This window comes from Chelonia mydas, chromosome 1 (genome assembly GCF_015237465.2).
Source record: "Chelonia mydas isolate rCheMyd1 chromosome 1, rCheMyd1.pri.v2, whole genome shotgun sequence".
Lineage (NCBI taxonomy): Eukaryota > Metazoa > Chordata > Testudines > Cheloniidae > Chelonia > Chelonia mydas.
Window position 1 is genome coordinate 155,635,042 of NC_057849.1, and position 18,803 is coordinate 155,653,844.

General features: G+C 42.6%; 1 protein-coding gene across 5 annotated transcripts in view; it reads left to right on the forward strand.

Moving 5' to 3' along the window:
• The first annotated feature begins 204 nt into the window (after positions 1-204).
• The window catches only part of C2CD2 (C2 calcium dependent domain containing 2), a 54,909-nt gene continuing 36,310 nt past the window's right edge, over positions 205-18,803 (forward strand). Inside the window, exons 1-4 of one of the 5 annotated variants that reach the window (XM_037903573.2) lie at positions 205-974; positions 3,978-4,076; positions 17,157-17,276; positions 18,172-18,276. In XM_037903573.2, coding sequence (XP_037759501.1) covers positions 705-974; positions 3,978-4,076; positions 17,157-17,276; positions 18,172-18,276 — 594 coding nt within the window. In that variant the 5' untranslated portion in view covers positions 205-704. The remainder of the gene's footprint in view (positions 975-3,977; positions 4,077-17,156; positions 17,277-18,171; positions 18,277-18,803) is intronic. The other 4 variants (XM_037903579.2, XM_043538184.1, XM_043538186.1 and 1 more) reach the window with 4 other exon arrangements.

An 18,803-nucleotide genomic window follows, 5' to 3' on the forward strand; every position in this document is an offset into this window, starting at 1 on the left:
CCCAAGCGCCTGGGAGGCTGCGGCTCCCGGCTGGGCTGGCGATGCGTCTGCGGGTTTGCAAAGGCAGGGCGCTGGCGGGGGCTGCGGCGCCTTTAAGGACGAAGGAGCCGGTGGCTGTGAGGGGGCGCAGGCTGGGAAGGGCCGAGGAAGGGGCGGCGGCGGCCACCGGCTCCAGGTTGAAGCGGGGGCGGAGCGGCTCGGCGCGCGGGGCTCTGGTCCTGCCCAGCGCCCGCCCCGCCCGCTGGAGAGGCCGCGGCGCCATGCGACGGCGGTGCCCGCCCGGCCCGGCCCTTGCAAGGCTCCCCGCCCCGCGCGGCCTGGGCTGGGCAGCGCGCAGAGGACGCAGCGGCGCAGGCTGCCGGCCAGGGGCCCCTGGGCCTCAGCGGGGCGCGGGACCCTAGTGGCCCCTGCGGGCGTCGCCTACACGGGCCGGGCCTGGCGGTCACTTCCCTCCGCTCGGGGCTGCGGGGCGGGGTCTTCCGGGCTTGCGCTGCCCGGGGGCGTCCTCGGGCCGGACTTTGCGCCAGCCAGCGCCTGCCGCCGCATTGCAAAGGGCGAGCTGCGTCCCCGCCGCGGCTCGGGGCTCGCTGCGGTCGCGCGGGAGAAGCAAATGCCTTGAGCTTCTCTCCCCCGGCGCGGGGCGGGACCCTGGCACGGGCAGCCCCGACGGGCGGAGGGGGGCGGCTGGCTGGTTCTGTGCAGTCATGGCTTGGCCGGCGTATTGGGTGGACGAGATGCAGTGGTTGACCCTGGTCACTCTGTTTGTGGCTGCCCTGGTCACTCTGGCCATCTACCTGGTGCAATATGCTCTGGTGGCTCTGCGGAACAGCCGGAGGAAACCGCCGCCGTCGTCGGATGAACTTCTGCAGGGAAATGACACCCTGTTGGCCTGGGTGCTGTCTCTGAACAGCTGGAGGACCCAGTGGCAGAAGGCTTGGATAACAGCCCTGAATGCAGAAGCCAAAGTGAGAGGGGTAAGTGGCCGTCTATACCGGGGGAAAAAAACAATAGTGAAAATCTTGCACTGAAAACGACGTGGCGATCGTCTGTGATACCATAATATGGGCACCTGCGCTTATTGCAAGTATGTGTTCCTTGAGATCGCATGGTTTTGAATGGAGATCTGTTTCCCCAGTCCTGTTTCATGGGATTGTAACCCTGTTGATTAGCTTCAAATCGAAGTGAACCTGGTGAAAAGGGAGTGGGGAAATGGCTTTATGACTCTTATTCCAAAAGAGTAAGTTATATGTAGACTTTCAAATACTGTTGTGGCTTTTGTTTCTGCACTTTTGTGTAGGTTAAAGTCCTGGAGAGTAATTTTGAAAACCGAGCCTCAGATTTTTAAGACTACAGTGTAAGGACATTATCAAGTTATTTTTTCCCTTCCAAATGTTGACGTTTTACAGTACTCATTGTTCATCATAGTTGCCTTCTGGAAGCTTTAAACTAAAATCTCTTTCTTCCCACTTCCTACCAAATCAGTATGATTCCTTCCACTTTATTGAACTGTCATTCCATTAAAAAGGCAAATCTATTTTGGTAAATACATATGAATTTGGAAATGCAAGAGCCAAATTTTGCTTTCCATTACATCTGTACAAATCAGGAGTATAAAGCATCAATGAACTGGATGTACGCTGGCGTAACTGAAAGTAGAATCTGACCCAAAGGCTTACATCTCCCCTGCAGAGCACTCTTGTGGTTGTGGAGTCTGCCAAGAAAGCTAAATAAGTGTTGTCTATCCCAATAACATGCTAGAACTTCACCAGACTCTGGTTTTATTCTTATGTTTGCTAACGATGAATCAAGTCATTTTGGGACTATGAAAAATGCTAACTGTAGAAACATTTGTTAATAAAACATATATAATGTTTACCTGATTTGATTATGTTGAAGTGAATGTCATTATTTGACTCCTGCTTTGCCCTGCCCACTATTTACCATGTTTGCCAAAACAAGAAGTAAATATGTGTTTGGGGACACTTATTCAGAATATCTTTACCAGTGAAATCTAGAAATTTTCCTGTTCTAGCCACTATTTCCTTTAAAAAATATATAGAAGGGAGATGGCTAGAAGTGCAGGAGAGAGGGTGTTGCTGACCTCTCAACCAATCAATATGCATATGCAATTGATAACATTGTCCTGTACCTCTGAGGTAAATAGTAGAAACTTCCTGACTTGTCACATGACTCTAATGTCAATCATGAGCCAAAAGAAAAGGAGTACTTGTGGCACCTTAGAGACTAACAAATTTATCTGAGCATAATCATGAGCCAGACTTTTTTTCCCCCTGTATAGAACTCTCAAAACTGGTCAATTCCAGCCCCTCTCATTTATGGTTTTTGAACACATTTCAGGTTTTTGATGTTCACTTCTGTTTAACTTATTTTTGTTTGTCTGGCAGATCTCAGTCTTGTAGAGTGGAGCAGAATAGAGTAAAATAAGATAATGTTCAACCTTATGTCAGTCATGCAACTTATGTTTGAATTTTATGTAAAACTTTTAAAAAAATTGTCTGAATTGGCATGCACAACATTTGACCTACCTTTCTAGTCCCAGTATCTTTGTGTAAAGGACGTAAACTTTATATATAGTATTAAAAAACAAAACACTGGATCTGAAGGGCGGATGCAAGGGTAGGTCGGGCCACAACAACCTACTGTAATTTCCTGGACTGAAATTGAAACTTTGCTGTGTCAATGGAAATACCCAATTCTAACCATCTGGGAAATGTTATGTTTCCGAGAGTAGATTTTTATGTGTATTTTTCAGCACCATCTCCTCAAGCCAGTGTTCTTTTGTTAGCAGTCTATTATTTCTAAGCAACCCGTGTGTGTGTATGAAATTTAAAATTCTCCAGGCATTATTGTAAATGGGGAAGATTGATTGGAAATACCTTTGATTGTCCTCTTAAAATACCAGTGATGTGTGAGGAAACTATGGGTGTTATGATAAAGGATGAAGGACAGAGTTCTGCAAAAATAAATGTTTTAAGAATTGTAATGAATTGGGGACAGGTTCCAGGAGACAGAAATTAACATCACACTGTAGGCAGACAGATACAGAAAACAACATTCTCTCTCTCACTCACACCCCCTCCCCAAAAGAGCCTCTGTAGCCTTTTCTTTTGATGAATTCGCTGCCTGACACTGCAATATGTTGTTACTCCCTCAGCTAGGCTCCCAAATGCTCAGAACAATGTCAGCATCACAACACTAATGAAATTCCTCCATGTGTACTCTTTTATACCAAAGCAAAACTTAACCTGGGCAGTCTGTTAATGCAGCAGCAGCCGCCAATGAGCACACACAGCATGAGTAAAATGTAATTACTGTTGTTTCTGAAAACATGACTTCACAAAGCAGTGGATTTTAGGGATCTCTCTCTCTCCCCCTCTTTGTGTGTGTTACGTTTACATCATATTCTTCTTCCTAGGTTCTGGTCAGTGTTGTAGGCGTGGGGTGTTTTTTATTTTTAATACTTTGCAGAAATATTGTTGTGTGTTTAAAGATCTTTCAAACGATTGTTTGAAAGATCTCTTCATTTTGGAATAGATCATGCAGCCAGCCGTATAACGTGCTGTAGAATAGTATTAGAGTTATTAGGCTGGATCATGAAAACAGTTGTTACTATTATTTTTAAATATTTATATTATGGTAGCTGTGAGATAACCTTACTCATGAGAGTAGCTTCATTGAATTCAGTTGAACTACCTGCAATATGCTGAGTGCCCTCACCTCCCATTGCTGTCAAGATGAGTCAGGATCAGGCCTTATGAGCGTGAAATTCAGCACAAGTTTTCTGGGACGTTCCTTGCATTCTATAGTGGAGCATAGTGGATAAGATTTAAAAATCCCTGCAATTTTATATATGAAAACTCACACTATCTGATGGTTTCAAAAACTTTAATGACAGTGTCTCTGTTATTTTCAAGTGAAATAATTTATTTAATTAAAACGTGTTACTTGTTTCTTAGGATTCATTGTTGCTTACGTTTGAAGAAGACACAACTCCTCAGCCACTGGAGCTAGCAGTTAGACGTGTTGTAAGTGTTGTAAAGTCAGCCCAAGAGAAGGTAAACTTTTTGTTTTCTCTTAATAGATTAAAATCGTTACTCCTTTTTAAAATACTAAGCTTTGTCAAGCTTGGCAATGGACTTTCTGAGTTATGGACTGTTGTAAACCCTGTGCATGCTTATATGAGCCAATTATAAGTTTCAGAGTGTGTTTCAGGGCTGCTAGCAATTGACCACAAAAGTGAGCTGCTTCTTAGTTTTATGCATCTGTCAAGGTCACGTGGCCAAATGTTGTTTTCCCATTATTTATTCATTACTGTTAGTCTGCTTAGGGTGGGGAAGGAAAGGAACATTCTGGAGAATAAAGTACTTCTAACCGTCTCATACTCACTTCTGTTTTGTTGATTAAAAGTTTTACTTAACTGCAACCAGATAAGAATAGGGCAAGTAGGTACAAAGTCTAAGGGTGAAATCTTGGCCCCGTTGAATTCAATGGGAATTTTGTCCTGGTCTTTAATGGGTCCGGAAAGTCACCCTAAGTAGGTATTAAGTGGGAACTAGCATATGAACACTTTTTTTTTTTTTTCTTAAGGAAGCACACAACATTAAAACAAGACCGAATGTGGCCATTGGAATATGCACATTCTTTCCATGAGATGCACAAGCACAACTCTACTGACTTCAGTGGAAGTTGCATTGGGTGGCATAATTTGGACAAAATTGTAGAGGCTAATGACTAAGTTTTCAAATTTAAGTGCCTACAGTTAGGCCCCTGACACAAAATGGCCTGATTCTCACAGGTACTAAGCACCCACTCTCTTATTAATTCTCTGTTCCTATTAGTCCTGTGAACTATGCACATATGTCAGAGTAGTCTAGCTTTAGGTTCCCCGATTTTAGGTTTGTTTTGGTTTCGTTTTTGTTTGTTTGTTAATAACAAACTCTTAGTTGAATGGAAGGGAAGGGCCCAGATCATTTGATATGGCAGAGCTGCATTCAGAGTAAGACCTGAGTGTTTGTACACCCCTAATCCTGAGGCTAGCTGATGACTGAGCCAGTCCACAAAGTAAGTTAGGGGGGTCTTAACTCCCAGGATGTCAAGATGCCCTCCAACATCTCCTTTTTCTCCAGCAGTTGGGGCTAGGATGCTATAATGTTGCTATTATGTTGGCTTCACATTAGATTCCCCAACACAGGGGGAATCCTACAGAGGCTGGATGTGCCAGTATTATGGCTGCTTTGGGCCACCACTGGATCAGATCCTTTGCTATTTAAAGTTAAGGTTGCCATGTCAACTGAAATGTGGCCCCCTTGTACAAATGAAGTATATTACTGTGTATGTGTTAACATGGACTTTAAAATGTGTATGTCTAACAGAATGTCATTGACTTGCACTAATGCCTGGGAGACCCATTACAAGTTTCTGACTTTAAAAATTAGCAAGTGAACAAATAGTGCATTGCAAAATGTATACCTTCTCACTTCCTCTGACAACTGTAGTCTAATTTCAAATACTTAAGATACATCATAATATTTTTAGTATTACGCTCTGCTGTTAATACTTTGAGAACTGGGGGCAGATGTATGTGTCTGAGAGAGAGATGATTAGTAGGGATCTACTGTAGTAGGTGGCCTTATGTTTCATGTGATCTTCAATGCCTAAGCAAAACAGGGTGAGCGAGGTTTTGTCTGTACTAGGGAAAACTGCTGTGCTGGATGACTCACTTACAACATGGTAGTATTCCCAAGAGGTTAAAATCTGCTTTGGTCTTGCCTGTGTAGATGGGACCAAAGCTTACAGAATCATGCTGTGGTGTTGGACCTCACCGATGATGTAGCATGATTTAGAAACATAGGTTGAAACAGGTTTACCTATATGGATAGGGGTAGCAAGAAAACAACAATTGCATTTTGCAAAAAGGTTTGAAGTTTCAACATTTGTTTTTTGTTCTGCATCAGAACCAAAGTGAGACTTTTTTAAACTTTTAAATCAAGATTGATGTTTTTTTCTAAGAGATGTTTTAGTGCAAGCAGGAATTAATTCAATCAGGGAAGCTCTGTGGCCTGTTTTATACAGGAGGTCAGACTAGATGATTATGGTAGACCCTTCTGGCCTTAATCTCTGAATCTATATAAATATTTTTTTGTGGAACAAACATAAGAGGGAGATTGGGGGATTTTGGGGAGGGGGAGGGAGAACCAGCCAGACCAGAAAAGTCAATAGCCTGGTGATTAGGGCACTCCCCTGGGATGTACCTGCTCTAGAACCTGGGTCTCCCATATCCCATTTAGGCATTCATCTGGGTCTCTTCCATTTCTCTCCTTTTTTCCTCCTCCTCCTTCTCTCCCCCCCCACCCCCCAAAAATACCCCAAAACAAAACATCCTGGATCTAAAAACCTTTCTGATGGAAGCTTAGTTGAGACTGATAAGTTTTGGTGTTGACAGATCTACATTTTCCAGTGAGAAACATTTTGGTGAAAAAGTCAGCTACAGACAAGACTGGGTTGAATGCTGTCTTAATCATATAGGCAGGTTTTTATGGAAATAACTTCAGCCTTATCTATGAATTTCTTTACTCTCTTCTTAAGACACACCCTGCATGAAATTCAAATATCTTTTGCCTCTATGCACAATAATTGTAAATTAAAGAAGGAGCCCTTTGATACGTACTTTCACTCCCTTTTTTAAATGCATGGGGTTTTTTTTTCTAGCAAACTCTGGTAGTTTCCTTGTAGGACATTAATTGAAAATCCAAAGAGCATTGATAGTAAATCCATGGAGAAATAAGTAGCTCTTTTGTATTGTTCTGTTCCTGGAACTGGTCTGTCCGTACAAATACATTAAATTAGAATGGGAAATTCTATAATACATAACTGAAACGTTTTTTTAGGCCCTGTCCACATTGCAACTTTCAAGTTGAGTTTGTAACTAGTTATTAGAATCGGTGGTTCTAAATTTGGTGTGTGACCAGGCCCCACGTGTTTATCAATGCTCTGGCAGCCAAGAGCATTTTGCCAGAGGAATGTCTGGCACATGGCTATCTTCTTGTGCCAAACTGGTTGCCCTTATATTTATGATTTAAAAGAGCATCCAGAGGCCTCAGCCAAGGATCTGGGCTCCATTATGCCTTGTGCTTTACAAACCTAATTTAAAAAAAACCAAAACCAATCCCTTCCTCAGAGCTCACAACTAGGATTGTGACGACTCAACAGTGGATGCGACAGAGGAATTAGAGTGAAAGGACAAAATGACAGTAAAGTAAATACATGTATGTATAATATTATGCATAAACACACTCAACACAAAAAAGAACCCCATGGTTTCTCCTCTGTGTGATTAGTCCTCCTTCCTCTCAGCTCTCTCTGCAGTAGGACATACCTGAGTGCATTAGTACATATGATGCTGGTTCTACTCTGTGAACAAGTCTACCAGGGCACTATATCTCCTACTGAGCTATTAGTGGATATCTGGCCAGAATGTTGTTGTTTTTATTTTTGCAGTAGATCTCAGAGATCCCACTTAGGATAGGGGCCCCATTATGCCAGGCACTGTGCAAACATGTCCCAACACACTTTGTCCCTTCCTTGAAGAGTTAAAATCTAAGAAATGGGTGCATTTTCCAGGAAGCACTGATGGTTAGGCCAGGTGCTAGCTGTGGGCAAACATGGTTGTAATGGCAGAAAAATGGCTGTGTGGATGCAGACTGAACCATGTGACTTGTTGCAAGTTAAGGTGACCAAGGCTCTAACCAGTTACAAAATCAATTTAAAAATATAGTTTGGACAGGGCCTAAATGTATAGAATGAAGTGATTTTTTTTGTTTTTTTTAAGAAATACTTGCATTGCTTTGCTTTACTTGGTCAGCATTTCCATCACCTGTTTCCAGAAGGCTTTTTGCTTGGCAGTAAAAGTTTTGTGGTTTGCTTTTGGTTTTTTTCCTCTTATCTGGAACTTGGCACATAAGGATTTGGCCTAGGCAAGAGCAAGTTTTGAAATCTATTTAGTTGGTTATAAGCTACAACCAAAAGTCTCCCTCCTTTTCCTCCTTGACATTGCCTGCTTGACATATTCTTCATACCCTAAAAATTCCGCCGGGGGTGAGGGGGAGAGGAAGTGGTTTAGAGAAAGAAAAGCTTCATTTAGTGGGCTAATCAGCCATGTGATTTTTTTCAGCTGGGCTTTGCAGCCTGCCCTTGAGGGCCTTATTCAGCTACTCTGCCATTGCAACTGTGCCACTTCAGTGCTTCTGTAGGTTGGCTGAGAGAGTTGAGCAATGTTGCCAAGATCTGGTGGCATAGGGTAGCACCATTGTAGGGGTTGGAGACTTTCAATCCCTTTTGGAGCTGACGAAGAGAGATAAGGAGCAGGTAAAGACCAGTAATGCAAAAGACAATCTGTTAGTTTTAAAACACACTTGAGGTGTTTGATATCCGTCCCATCTTCTTACTCTGAACTCCTGAGGAGAGACTCCAGGTTACTGGCAGGAAAGAAACATGATCTGTGATTCACACTGCTTATTGAAGGTCACTGCCTAATAAGGTTAACCCAGGCATGTCCTTGGATGAGGTCTCTGATTTTTATCTTTCTGAGATCTGGCTGTATGAAACCGACCAGGGGTATTCTATCTGCTTCCCAAGATCTATAAACCTGGGAATCCTGGATGCCCCCATCATCTCAGGCATTGGCACTCTGACAGTGGGATTGTCTGGTTATGTGGACTCTTTCCTCAGGCCCTACGCTACCAGCACTTCCAGCTATCTTCGAGACAAAACTGACTTCCTGAGGAAACTACAGTCCATCGGTGATCTTCTAGAAAACACCCTCCTGGCCACTCTGGATGAAGAAGCCCTCTACACCAACGTTCCACACAAAGATGGACTACAAGCCATCAGGAACAGTATCCCCGATAATGTCACAGCAAACCTGGTGGCTGACCTTTGTGACTTTGTCCTCACCCACAACTATTTCACATTTGGGGACAATGTATACCTTCAAATCAGCGGCACTGCTATGGGTACCCGCATGGCCCCACAGTATGCTAACGTTTTTATGGCTGACTTAGAACAACGCTTCCTTAGCTCTTGTCCCCTAATGCCCCTACTCTGCTTGCGCTACATTGATGACATCTTCATCATCTGGACCCATGGAAAAGAAGCCCTTGAGGAATTCCACCATGATTTCAACAATTTCCATCCCACCATCAACTTCAGCCTAGACCAATTCACACAAGCAGTCCATTTCCTGGACACTACTGTACTAATAAGCGATGATCACATAAACACCACCCTATACCGGAAACCTCCTGACCTCTGTTCCTACCTACATGTCTCCAGCTGTCACCCTGACCACACCACACGATCCATTGTCTACAGCCAATCTCTATGATACAACCGCGTTTGGTCCAATCTCTCAAACAGAGACAAACACCTACAAGATCTCTATCAAGCATTCTTACAACTACAATACCCACCTGCTGAAGTGAAAAAACAGATTGACAGAGCCAGAAGAGTACCCAGAAGTCACCTGCTACAGGACAGGCCCAACAAAGAAAATAACAGAACACCACTAGCCGTCACCCAACTAAAACCTCTCCAGTGCATCATCAAAGATTTACAATCTATCTTGAAAAATGATCCCTCACTCTCACAGATCGTGGGAGACAGCCCAGTCCTCGCTTACAGACAGCCCCCCAACCTGAAGCAAATGCTCACCAGCAACCACACAACAAAAACACTAACCCAGGAACCTATCCTTGCAACAATGCCAACTCTGTCCACATATTTATTCAAGTGACACCATCATAGTATCTAATCACATTAGCCACGCCATCAGGGGCTCGTTCACCTGCACATCTACCAGTGTGAGATATGCCATCATGTGCCTTGTACATGGCAGAGGGGCAATGTACATTGGCCAAACTGGACAGTCTCTATGCAAAAGAATAAATGGACACAAATCTGACATCAGGAATCATAACATTCAAAAACCGGTGGGAGAACATTTCAGCCTCTCTGGCCACTCAGTAAAAGATTTAAGGGTGACAATTTTGCAACAGAAAAGCTTCAAAAACAGACTCCAACGAGAAACTGCTGAGCTTGAATTAATATGCAAAGTAGATGCCATTAACTTGGGTTTGAATAGAGACGGGGAGTGGCTGGGTCATTATACATATTGAATCTATTTCCTTAAGTTAAGTATCCTCACACCTTCTTGTCACCCATCTAAATGGGCCATCTTGATTATCACTACAAAAGTTTTTTTTTCTCCTGCTAATAATAGCTCATCTTAACTAATTAGCCTCTCTGTATGGTAACTTCCAACTTATCTCTGTGTGTGTGTGTGTGTGTGTGTATAAATCTTACTATATGTTCCCTTCTATGCATCCGATAAAGTGGGCTGTGGCCCACGAAAGGTTATGCTCAAATACATTTGTTAGTCTCTAAGGTTTTGCCACAAGTCCTCCTGTTCCTTTTGCGGATACAGACTAACACGGCTGCTACTCTGAAACCTGTAGGCTCATGTTAACCTGGAGGCTTTCTATTAGGTTCTTAATTGAGCATAAGTTTGGAGAGATTGTATGGCTGTTTTGGTTACATCTGAATCTAATAAATCTCCTCCCTCAGCTCCAAAGCTTGGTTAAATAGTGTGTTAATCTAGAGTGTGACTGTCCTGAGTTGGTGTAAAAACTGGCATTGGTATATAGATTACTTGCTGCACAGAAGAATCCCTGGTGGAGCTGACTGATTTTCTTTCTGTGATAGTATTGATTGAACAAAGTGATTAAAATTTCCACGGAGACTGAGATTCCTCTGAATTAGCTTAAAAAGAAAAGGAGTACTTGTGGCACCTTAGAGACTAACCAGTTTATTTGAGCATGAGCTTTCGTGAGCTACAGCTCACTTCATCGGATGCATAGCCTTTTATTTTCATGCAGTTGTTGGAGTATGCATCCGATGAAGTGAGCTGTAGCTCACGAAAGCTCATGCTCAAATAAACTGGTTAGTCTCCAAGGTGCCACAAGTACTCCTTTTCTTTTTACGAATACAGACTAACACGGCTGTTACTCTGAAACCTGAATTAGCTTAGGCTCTCTTGTCTACCGTGAGACTGTCCCAGGTGTCTTTTGCCTCTACTAGTACAGTTGGGCCATGTGCAGAATCCTTGGGCTAGGATTTCTGATGGTGAGGAGTGGAGATCAAATCCCTGCAGTGAATTGGTTTCTGATTTTGAGTGTGGGAAGCACTTCCTTTAGAGTGAAGAATCTATTTTTAATCGTTAACCTTCTGTGACTTAAAGAAGTGATCAGTTTGACAACTTAGACTGGATGCTCTTCAATCAACATGGCACTGAAGCTTGGTAGGACTTTATATTCCATGGTCTATGACTGTTGATAGTACGGCCCTAAACCCCTCTACCCCACACTTTGTCCTCACAGGTTTCCATGATAGAAGACTTTTGCATGTGAGAGGGAAGATGGCTAGAATTCCAGTCATGGGTCTTGTGCCAAATCTGATATGGTTACAGCATAAACAGTCTTGAAACCCTATGTTGTGGGTGTGTAAGAACCAAAGAGAGGCTTATTTTCTTTTGCCAGAATATCCACAAAGTCCTGATCAACAGAATTGTTTTGGGCAGTGAACAGCCTGATTAATCTGTGCTGTCCTTAATCAGTAGGGTTGACTATGCCACGCTCGGGGGTGTCTTCTAATTATTTTGCAGACAACCTTGCTCTGATCTAGACTAAAATCTGCCTCTGGAATAGCAGAGGTGGGCCTGAATTAGAAGGGGGAGACAAATGCAGAGACTTCTCTGCTTGTTTGTCTGTTTGTGTCATTCAGTAAGCTGCTAGGTGAGCTCTGGGTTATGAGCTGTGAGTTGGATTCTCCCTGACAGAGGTCAGCTGGGAATGTTTGGATGAGATTTTTCAACCCCTTTCTTTGAGAGGGCAACCCTTGCATTGAGGATGTGTGGTGGGGCGGCTGCCCCACACAGGGAGAAGAAGGGGTTAAAAGCAGCACCAGGGAGGCTGCGCAGAAACCACTAATCAGGAAACGGCTTATTGAGCCCACCAATAGGAAGGAAGGAAGGCTTGCTGGAGCAGCCAATCAGGGCTGGTGGGGGCCATGTATAAAGGGCTGCTCAGCAGAGCAGAAGGGAGTTTCTCCCTGGAAGGCAAGGGGGGAGGACTGGCTGCCTGAAGAAGTGCCATAGATAGAGCAGTGCTGGGCAGGGGCAGCAGAGTGTGAGGGTGAGCTGCTGGCTGACCACTGCCAGGCTGGGGCCTAGCAATAAGGGCTGAGAGGATGCTAGGGCTACAGGGGAAGTGGCCCAGGGAAAATAGGCAGCAGGTTGGAGGAGGGCAGTAGATGGTTGCTGGCTATAGGGTCCCTGGGTCGGGACCCAGAGTAGCGGGTGGGCCTGGTTCACTTGCCAATGAGAAGAGCGTCCGGTATCCAGATTGCAGTTTGCCCCTGAGGCGAGGGGCTGGACCTTGGACTGCAGTTGGCCACTGAGGCAAGTGGTGGGACTAAGGACTGCTGGTCCCCCGGAAGTGGGGAGATACCGGAGTGGGGGCACAGCTGGAGGACTGTGCCCAAAAGAGGATGCTATGGTGCAGGGAGCAACGTGGGTCCAAAGAGTGGAGACAGCAGTGACTGCAGGCGTGATCCTGCTAGCTGAAGGCAGACCATGGAGAGCTAATACCCAGGAGGGCCAGCAGGAGGCGTCGCGGTTGTGAGTCCCACCCTGTTACAGGATGACAAAAGCCTTGTAGGCATTAACCCCTTGGCAAGCCTCAAGCATTTATAACCAAAGCATAGTTCTACTCCTGTGAATCTCCTGGATGTCTCCCTTTTCTCACCAGTCAGATGCTAGGACAATTTTAAGAAAAGAATTAAGTTCTCTACAGTGAAGTTTTAGGCTGAGAATACATATTAGCAAGTTTTAAAGGTAAAAATTGTTTGTATGGTCCCTGATGAGATGAAACTGTTGTGGATGAAGAAGAGAGTGCTGTCACTACTCTGGGTGCAGAGTAAGATAGTTTGGGTACCTAAGAATAAATTGGTATACCTTCAAACACTGGTTTATTGTAAATTTAACCTTAACTTTAATTTTCTTGCTTTCCAGTGGTGTTTTTTCTTATAAGGATTTTTATTCCTAAATTACTGATATGCCCTCAACCTTCATTAAGCTATTTATCTGGGAATAAAATTGTGTTATATAGTAGCACCTGTTTCTTTTCTTTCAAAGAAAAGGCCAGCCCGTGCTATCGATGCACTGAGAGTTTTAATAAATACGTATAGCCAGCCATCTTTAAAAACCCTAAATATACTGCTACTGGGAAGATAAGAATTTACCACTTAAAAATCCATTTCATTATGGGCTATGACCCACTCGTTTAGAGGGGGGAGGAAGAAAAGAATGTCGGAGGAGTGGGAAACATTTAGAACAACGTGTGAAGTGTGTGAGTTTATATAGTACCAGTACATAACAAGTGAATTTAATTGAAATAAAACAAAAATATGAACTAAAATAACCCTAAACCTCTTTATTTTATTTATTTTAACTGCATGTTGCCACTCCTTCAAGGAGAAAAGTGTAGCTGAAATTTTATAGCTCTCTAGAGAGGTAGGAGGGAGCAAACAGAAACTGAGGCACAAGTTCCCCTACTAATTCAGCTATCTGGAGAGCCTGAGGGAAAAGTTAAAATCAGAATGAGAGAGAAAATTTCTGTGAATAGTGAAAGGGAAAACTTAAAATAGTTTAGACACTCTTATTTATATAGACACATTCTCGTTAAAATAGTGTCTAAACTTGTTGAATTAAAACTACAAATCTGCAAATATTCGTCTGTGATGGAGCTTGAAATTAACAGTTTTGTTTGTTTACTTAATAGTTTGTGGCTCAGAACCACTGTTGTTGTTTACAACTCAGGGGATAAGGGAAGAAGATTTGTTAGCTGACTGTCACTGGAAAAGAACCAGAGCTAGAAGATAAGAACACTGTTTAATGTGTAAATTCACCATACAAATACTGGCTATTTTAGCTTTAATTCCATTGAGACAAGGTACAGAATGAAAAGATGGAGCACCCATTCCAGTGGGTGTAGCACTAAGCAGGCCTGACATTTTAGGATAAAGGAAACAGTTTTATTATCTGTGTAGGTAACTGTATACACATTAGACCTCCTAGAAGGAATGACCTTTTATAAAGAAATTTCTCAGTGTTTGAAAGAAGTGTTATGGTGTTTCTGATTGAAACAGAATGAAACCAAGGACTTCTGGGTTGAGTCTGAGAGAGATAAGCAAATTGAGTGTATTTGTTTGTTTGGCTTGCTGTTTATTTTAAACTGTTTTTTTTTTATTTATTTATTTTTATTATGAAGTTGTGCTAGTGACCCTATGGACTATATAACCAACTGTTGAAATAGGTAATGAAAATAAGAATTGTAAATCAATTCTCAAGAAAACAGACTTTTTTGGAGCTTGGGGGGAAAGAGTTGGAAATGGTCACTCTCATTACCACTACAAAAGTTATTTTTCCTCCCTTGGTATCCTACTGTTAGTTGAATTGTCTCGTTAGACTGACCTCACACTTAGGCAACTCCCACCTTTTCATGTATTTATACCTGCTCCTGTATTTTCCACTCCATGCATCTGATGAAGTGGGTTCTAGCCCACGAAAGCTTGTGCCCAGATAAATTTGTTAGTCTCTAAGGTGCCACAAAGACTCCTTGTTGTTTCTCCTCTTAAGAATATTTTTGAGGTGGTGGAAAGGGACTGTAGGGGAAATATTGGTTGGACTTTACTCATGATTAAGGCTAGGCCTTAATGGATTGGCCCTGAGGCCATTAATAATAGAAATGTAGGGCTGGAAGGGAAATTTGAGAGGTTATCTAGTCCAGCCCCCTGCCCTGAGGCAGGACTAAGTATACCTAGACCAGCGTTTTCTCCAATGCCGCCACCATGGTCATGGGCGGCCAGCAGGGGAATTTTCTGTGCCCACAATAGCCTCCTGGGCAGAGATGGAGGGTAGGGTTGACATCCCTCCAGGATTGTCCTGGAGTCTTCAGGAATTAAAGATTAATACATAATTAAATATTATGTCATGAGATGAAACCTCCAGGAATACGTCCAACCAGAATTGGCAACCCTAGTGGAGGGAGGCGAAGCAGTGGTCCGTCCCTGCAGCACCCAGCTGTTGCTCCTGGCTGCGTTGGTGTTTGCTGGCACCACCAGCAGGGGATCAGCACACTGCACCACGCAACCTCCCAGAGGCTCCAGACAGCGCCTCTGCAGACACATGGGGGTCCAGTGTGCGTGCTCATCAGGCTTTGGGCTTCAGGGCCTGGGCTCTGGCTCTGGGCTTTAGCCTGGGGCGATGGAGCTTGGGCTTGGAAAAATTGTCAGAGCAGCCACCAGCAAGGGTTGGTGGCCACACTCTGAGGCCACCAAAAAATTGTTCTGAGAACCTCTGAATCTAGGCCATCCCTGACATGTATTTTTTCTAATCTGTTCTTAAAAACCTCCAATGATGGGGATTCAGTTACCTCCATTGGAAACCTTTTCCAGTGCTTAATTACCCTTACAGTTAGAAAGTTTTTTTTCCTAATATCTAATTAAATCAAAGTAAACAATCAATTTGTAAGCATCTTGGGATGTGAGTTGGGACAGAATGTATTTATTTAATCCAATTATTTAGGCCTTGCTTGTGTGCAGGAGTTGCACCAGTTTGTCTTAAACTTTGTTTTTAAACCTGTTCCTGTCCTTTCCATGATTTGATCTATGGAGCCCTCAAGATGAAGTGCATCAAAGGAGAGACTGATGTTTAGAGCCCTGCATGGATACAAAATTTGTATCCGCATCCGATCTGCAAAAATGATCCATGGATATCCGCATCCGTGGATACGGATACCTGTGGATATAAAGCAGATATCTGTGGATTTCCAGGGCTCTTCTGATGTTGGTAAAGACATTAAGAGCTGTCATGTTTTCTCTCCCACAGTCTTCCAGAGGATACATTGATTTACTTTAAAAACTTAATCTCTGATTGCAGAGCAGATGAGTATGTAACAAATTCTATTTTTGTGCTTTAATAGTATACTTAAAATGTTCCTATGAAACAAATCCTGAATCAGAAATTGATGACTTCATGCTGAAATTGAAATTGATGACTTCATGCTGAGTTAGTGTACTTGCATTGTAAGAGCATGACTGTGATGTCTATACACTTAAGATGTGATTCTGCCTCCTTAGTGAATTATCTTCTTTATCTGGGGCTCCTCTGTGTTGTGAAACGTGTACTGCAAGTTATTTGAATGTAGAAAGTCAATTCCTGAACCAAATTGGCTTTGGGGAGGAGGCAGGATGAGATTTTGCATTTATAGGTATATAAATAAAGTTACTGTTCATAAAAGCAAATGGACTGGCTACCTTGGGTTAAGCAAGATGTATTGCAGGCAGGCACTGCACCAGCTTTGTCTTTTGAATATTCACCCCAAACTCTACCAATGCACTTCAGTACTAAATTTCAACACCTTTTCTGGTTCAACCAAAGATCTCTTAAGTCAAGGAGGCTAATTATGCCAAATTATATGGTGGCTTTTTGTTTTGTTCGCAAACAGGGAAACTAGGATGATGGAACAAAATTCATCTTTGTGATAGCAGTGTGCCAAAATGACACGTTGCTTTTGTGGAATTCCACAAAAGTTACTTCATTATTTTATTCAGACCATTTTGTGACCCAGAAATCTTAATGTCTTGTGAAACTTTCACAAGATGGCTAGTTTTACATCAAAATATGAAAAAATGGAGTCCCATCATGTTTTGATGGGAAAATGTGATCTTTGACTAAAATTTTGCTTTCTTTTTTTTTTTTTTTTTTTTTAAAGTTTGTGGGTGGGGGGAATGTTTGACGGTCAAGGAATTTACTTAGAGTGTTTGTGTCAAAACCTCCAATTTTTGAGAAAGGTAGTGGCTGTAAATGCTTTAAACTAAGTCAGGATTTGAACTTTGGTCTCCAGAAACGAAAGTCTAGTGTCCTTGTCCCCTGCATTTCTGAACTTCATAATTTTTCTAACTGATCAAGGTAGAAAGTTTCTTGAATGAAAAATTTATTTATTTTATTTATTCCCCACTAGGTGGTTTCTTGTAATGTAGTGGGAGACTCCATTCAATTTATTGTTCATGTGTCACATACTTCACCTACTACCACAGAATGTCAGTCGTACAGTGTGAAACTGTCTCCACTTCACTTACAGGTAACATTTTTTTAATGATATCCCTTGCTAAATATTATATTCAGATCCAAAAAGACTAATTGGACCAATTTTTTTACATATACTGTAGTCAAACTGAAAGATTGTTTTAACTTTTGAACCTCATAGGTACAAAATGCTTAAATATTTGTTAGCGCAGTCCACAAAAGTTGTTGTTTGTTTTGTTTTCTTTTTTTAAGGTACTTTTGTCCCAATTCTTTGTATAATTAAAACTAAATATTTGTGAAGACAATGCAAATAAATAAAATTGCATTTATAATTGTGGACCATGAAAATAATTTTTTTTAACTGAGTCTGACTTTTATCAGTGCCCTAGGCCAGTGATTCTCAACCAGGGGTCTGGGGCCCCCTGGGGGGCCACAAGCAGATTTCAGGGCCAGCGTTAGTCTCACTGGGGCCCAAGGCAGAAAGCCAAAGCCATACCACATGGGGCTGAAGCCAAAGCCTGCGCAACGTAGTTTCGCGGAGGCATCTGTGTCATGGGGCCCCAGGCAATTGCCATGCTTGGTACCCCTTAATGCCAGCCCTGTCTTTTATATGTAGAAAACCAGTTGTTGTGGCACAGGTGGGCCATGGAGGTTTTTATCGTATGTTGGGCAGCAGGGGTTTGGGGGGGGGGGGGGGGGGGGGGGGGGGGGGAAGGTGGAGACCCCCTCGCCTAGGCTGTACTCATAGGATACGCTAAAAGGTGAAATAATTTCTTATGTTCTTCTTAGACCACCTATCATCTGAGATTTATGAAATTAAATGCTGGTATCACTCTGACTTCAGTGATACTGCACTTGTTTACAGCAGTGATGAGCTTCGTCCCGTGCTTCTCTTAAAAGATATTCACAAGTCTGCAGGTGACAAAAACTAACCTCTGTCATTTCAACAGCTGGAACTCTATCTGAAAGAGAAAGGAGAAGACATTGAAGTTGTGTGGTCCTTCCTTAATGCCCCCGAAACTAATATTAAAATCCAGCCAACAGCAGTGCAGGAGGTCAGTCAGTAAGTTTTTTATTTTTATTTGTTTGTCTGTCTTAACCAGTCCTCTAAAACAAAACTAAAGGACATATTTTGACTCCCCTCTTAAGCATAGTAGCATCCCACATGAATACTAAAATATTAAATCTAGGTTGAGATAGAGTTGACCAGTTTTGTGAGAGAAATCTTTTGTTGGGTCATTGGTTTAATCCAAATCTTAAAGGATGAAAAAAATCCTGCTTCTTAAATAAAATTATTTCTCAGAGCATTTTTGGACATCTGTAATAAGTGTCCCAGTCCAAAATAATTTTTTAAGTCACTGTTTGGATCACTTGCATTAGTATTAGAAGAGGATGACCTTTAGTCATTTGTCAAGTTGACTCTGAAATGTTTGGCGGTGGCAGAGTAGGGACTAAGCATCTTAAGGGTTTCCATAGTGCTAAGCACTTGACTTGTGCTTTCTGGTTTGCATATGTTATCTTTCAAGTTACAAATGAATTTTCTCATTATTTGGGACCTTCCTCTCTTCACTCCACTTTGTAT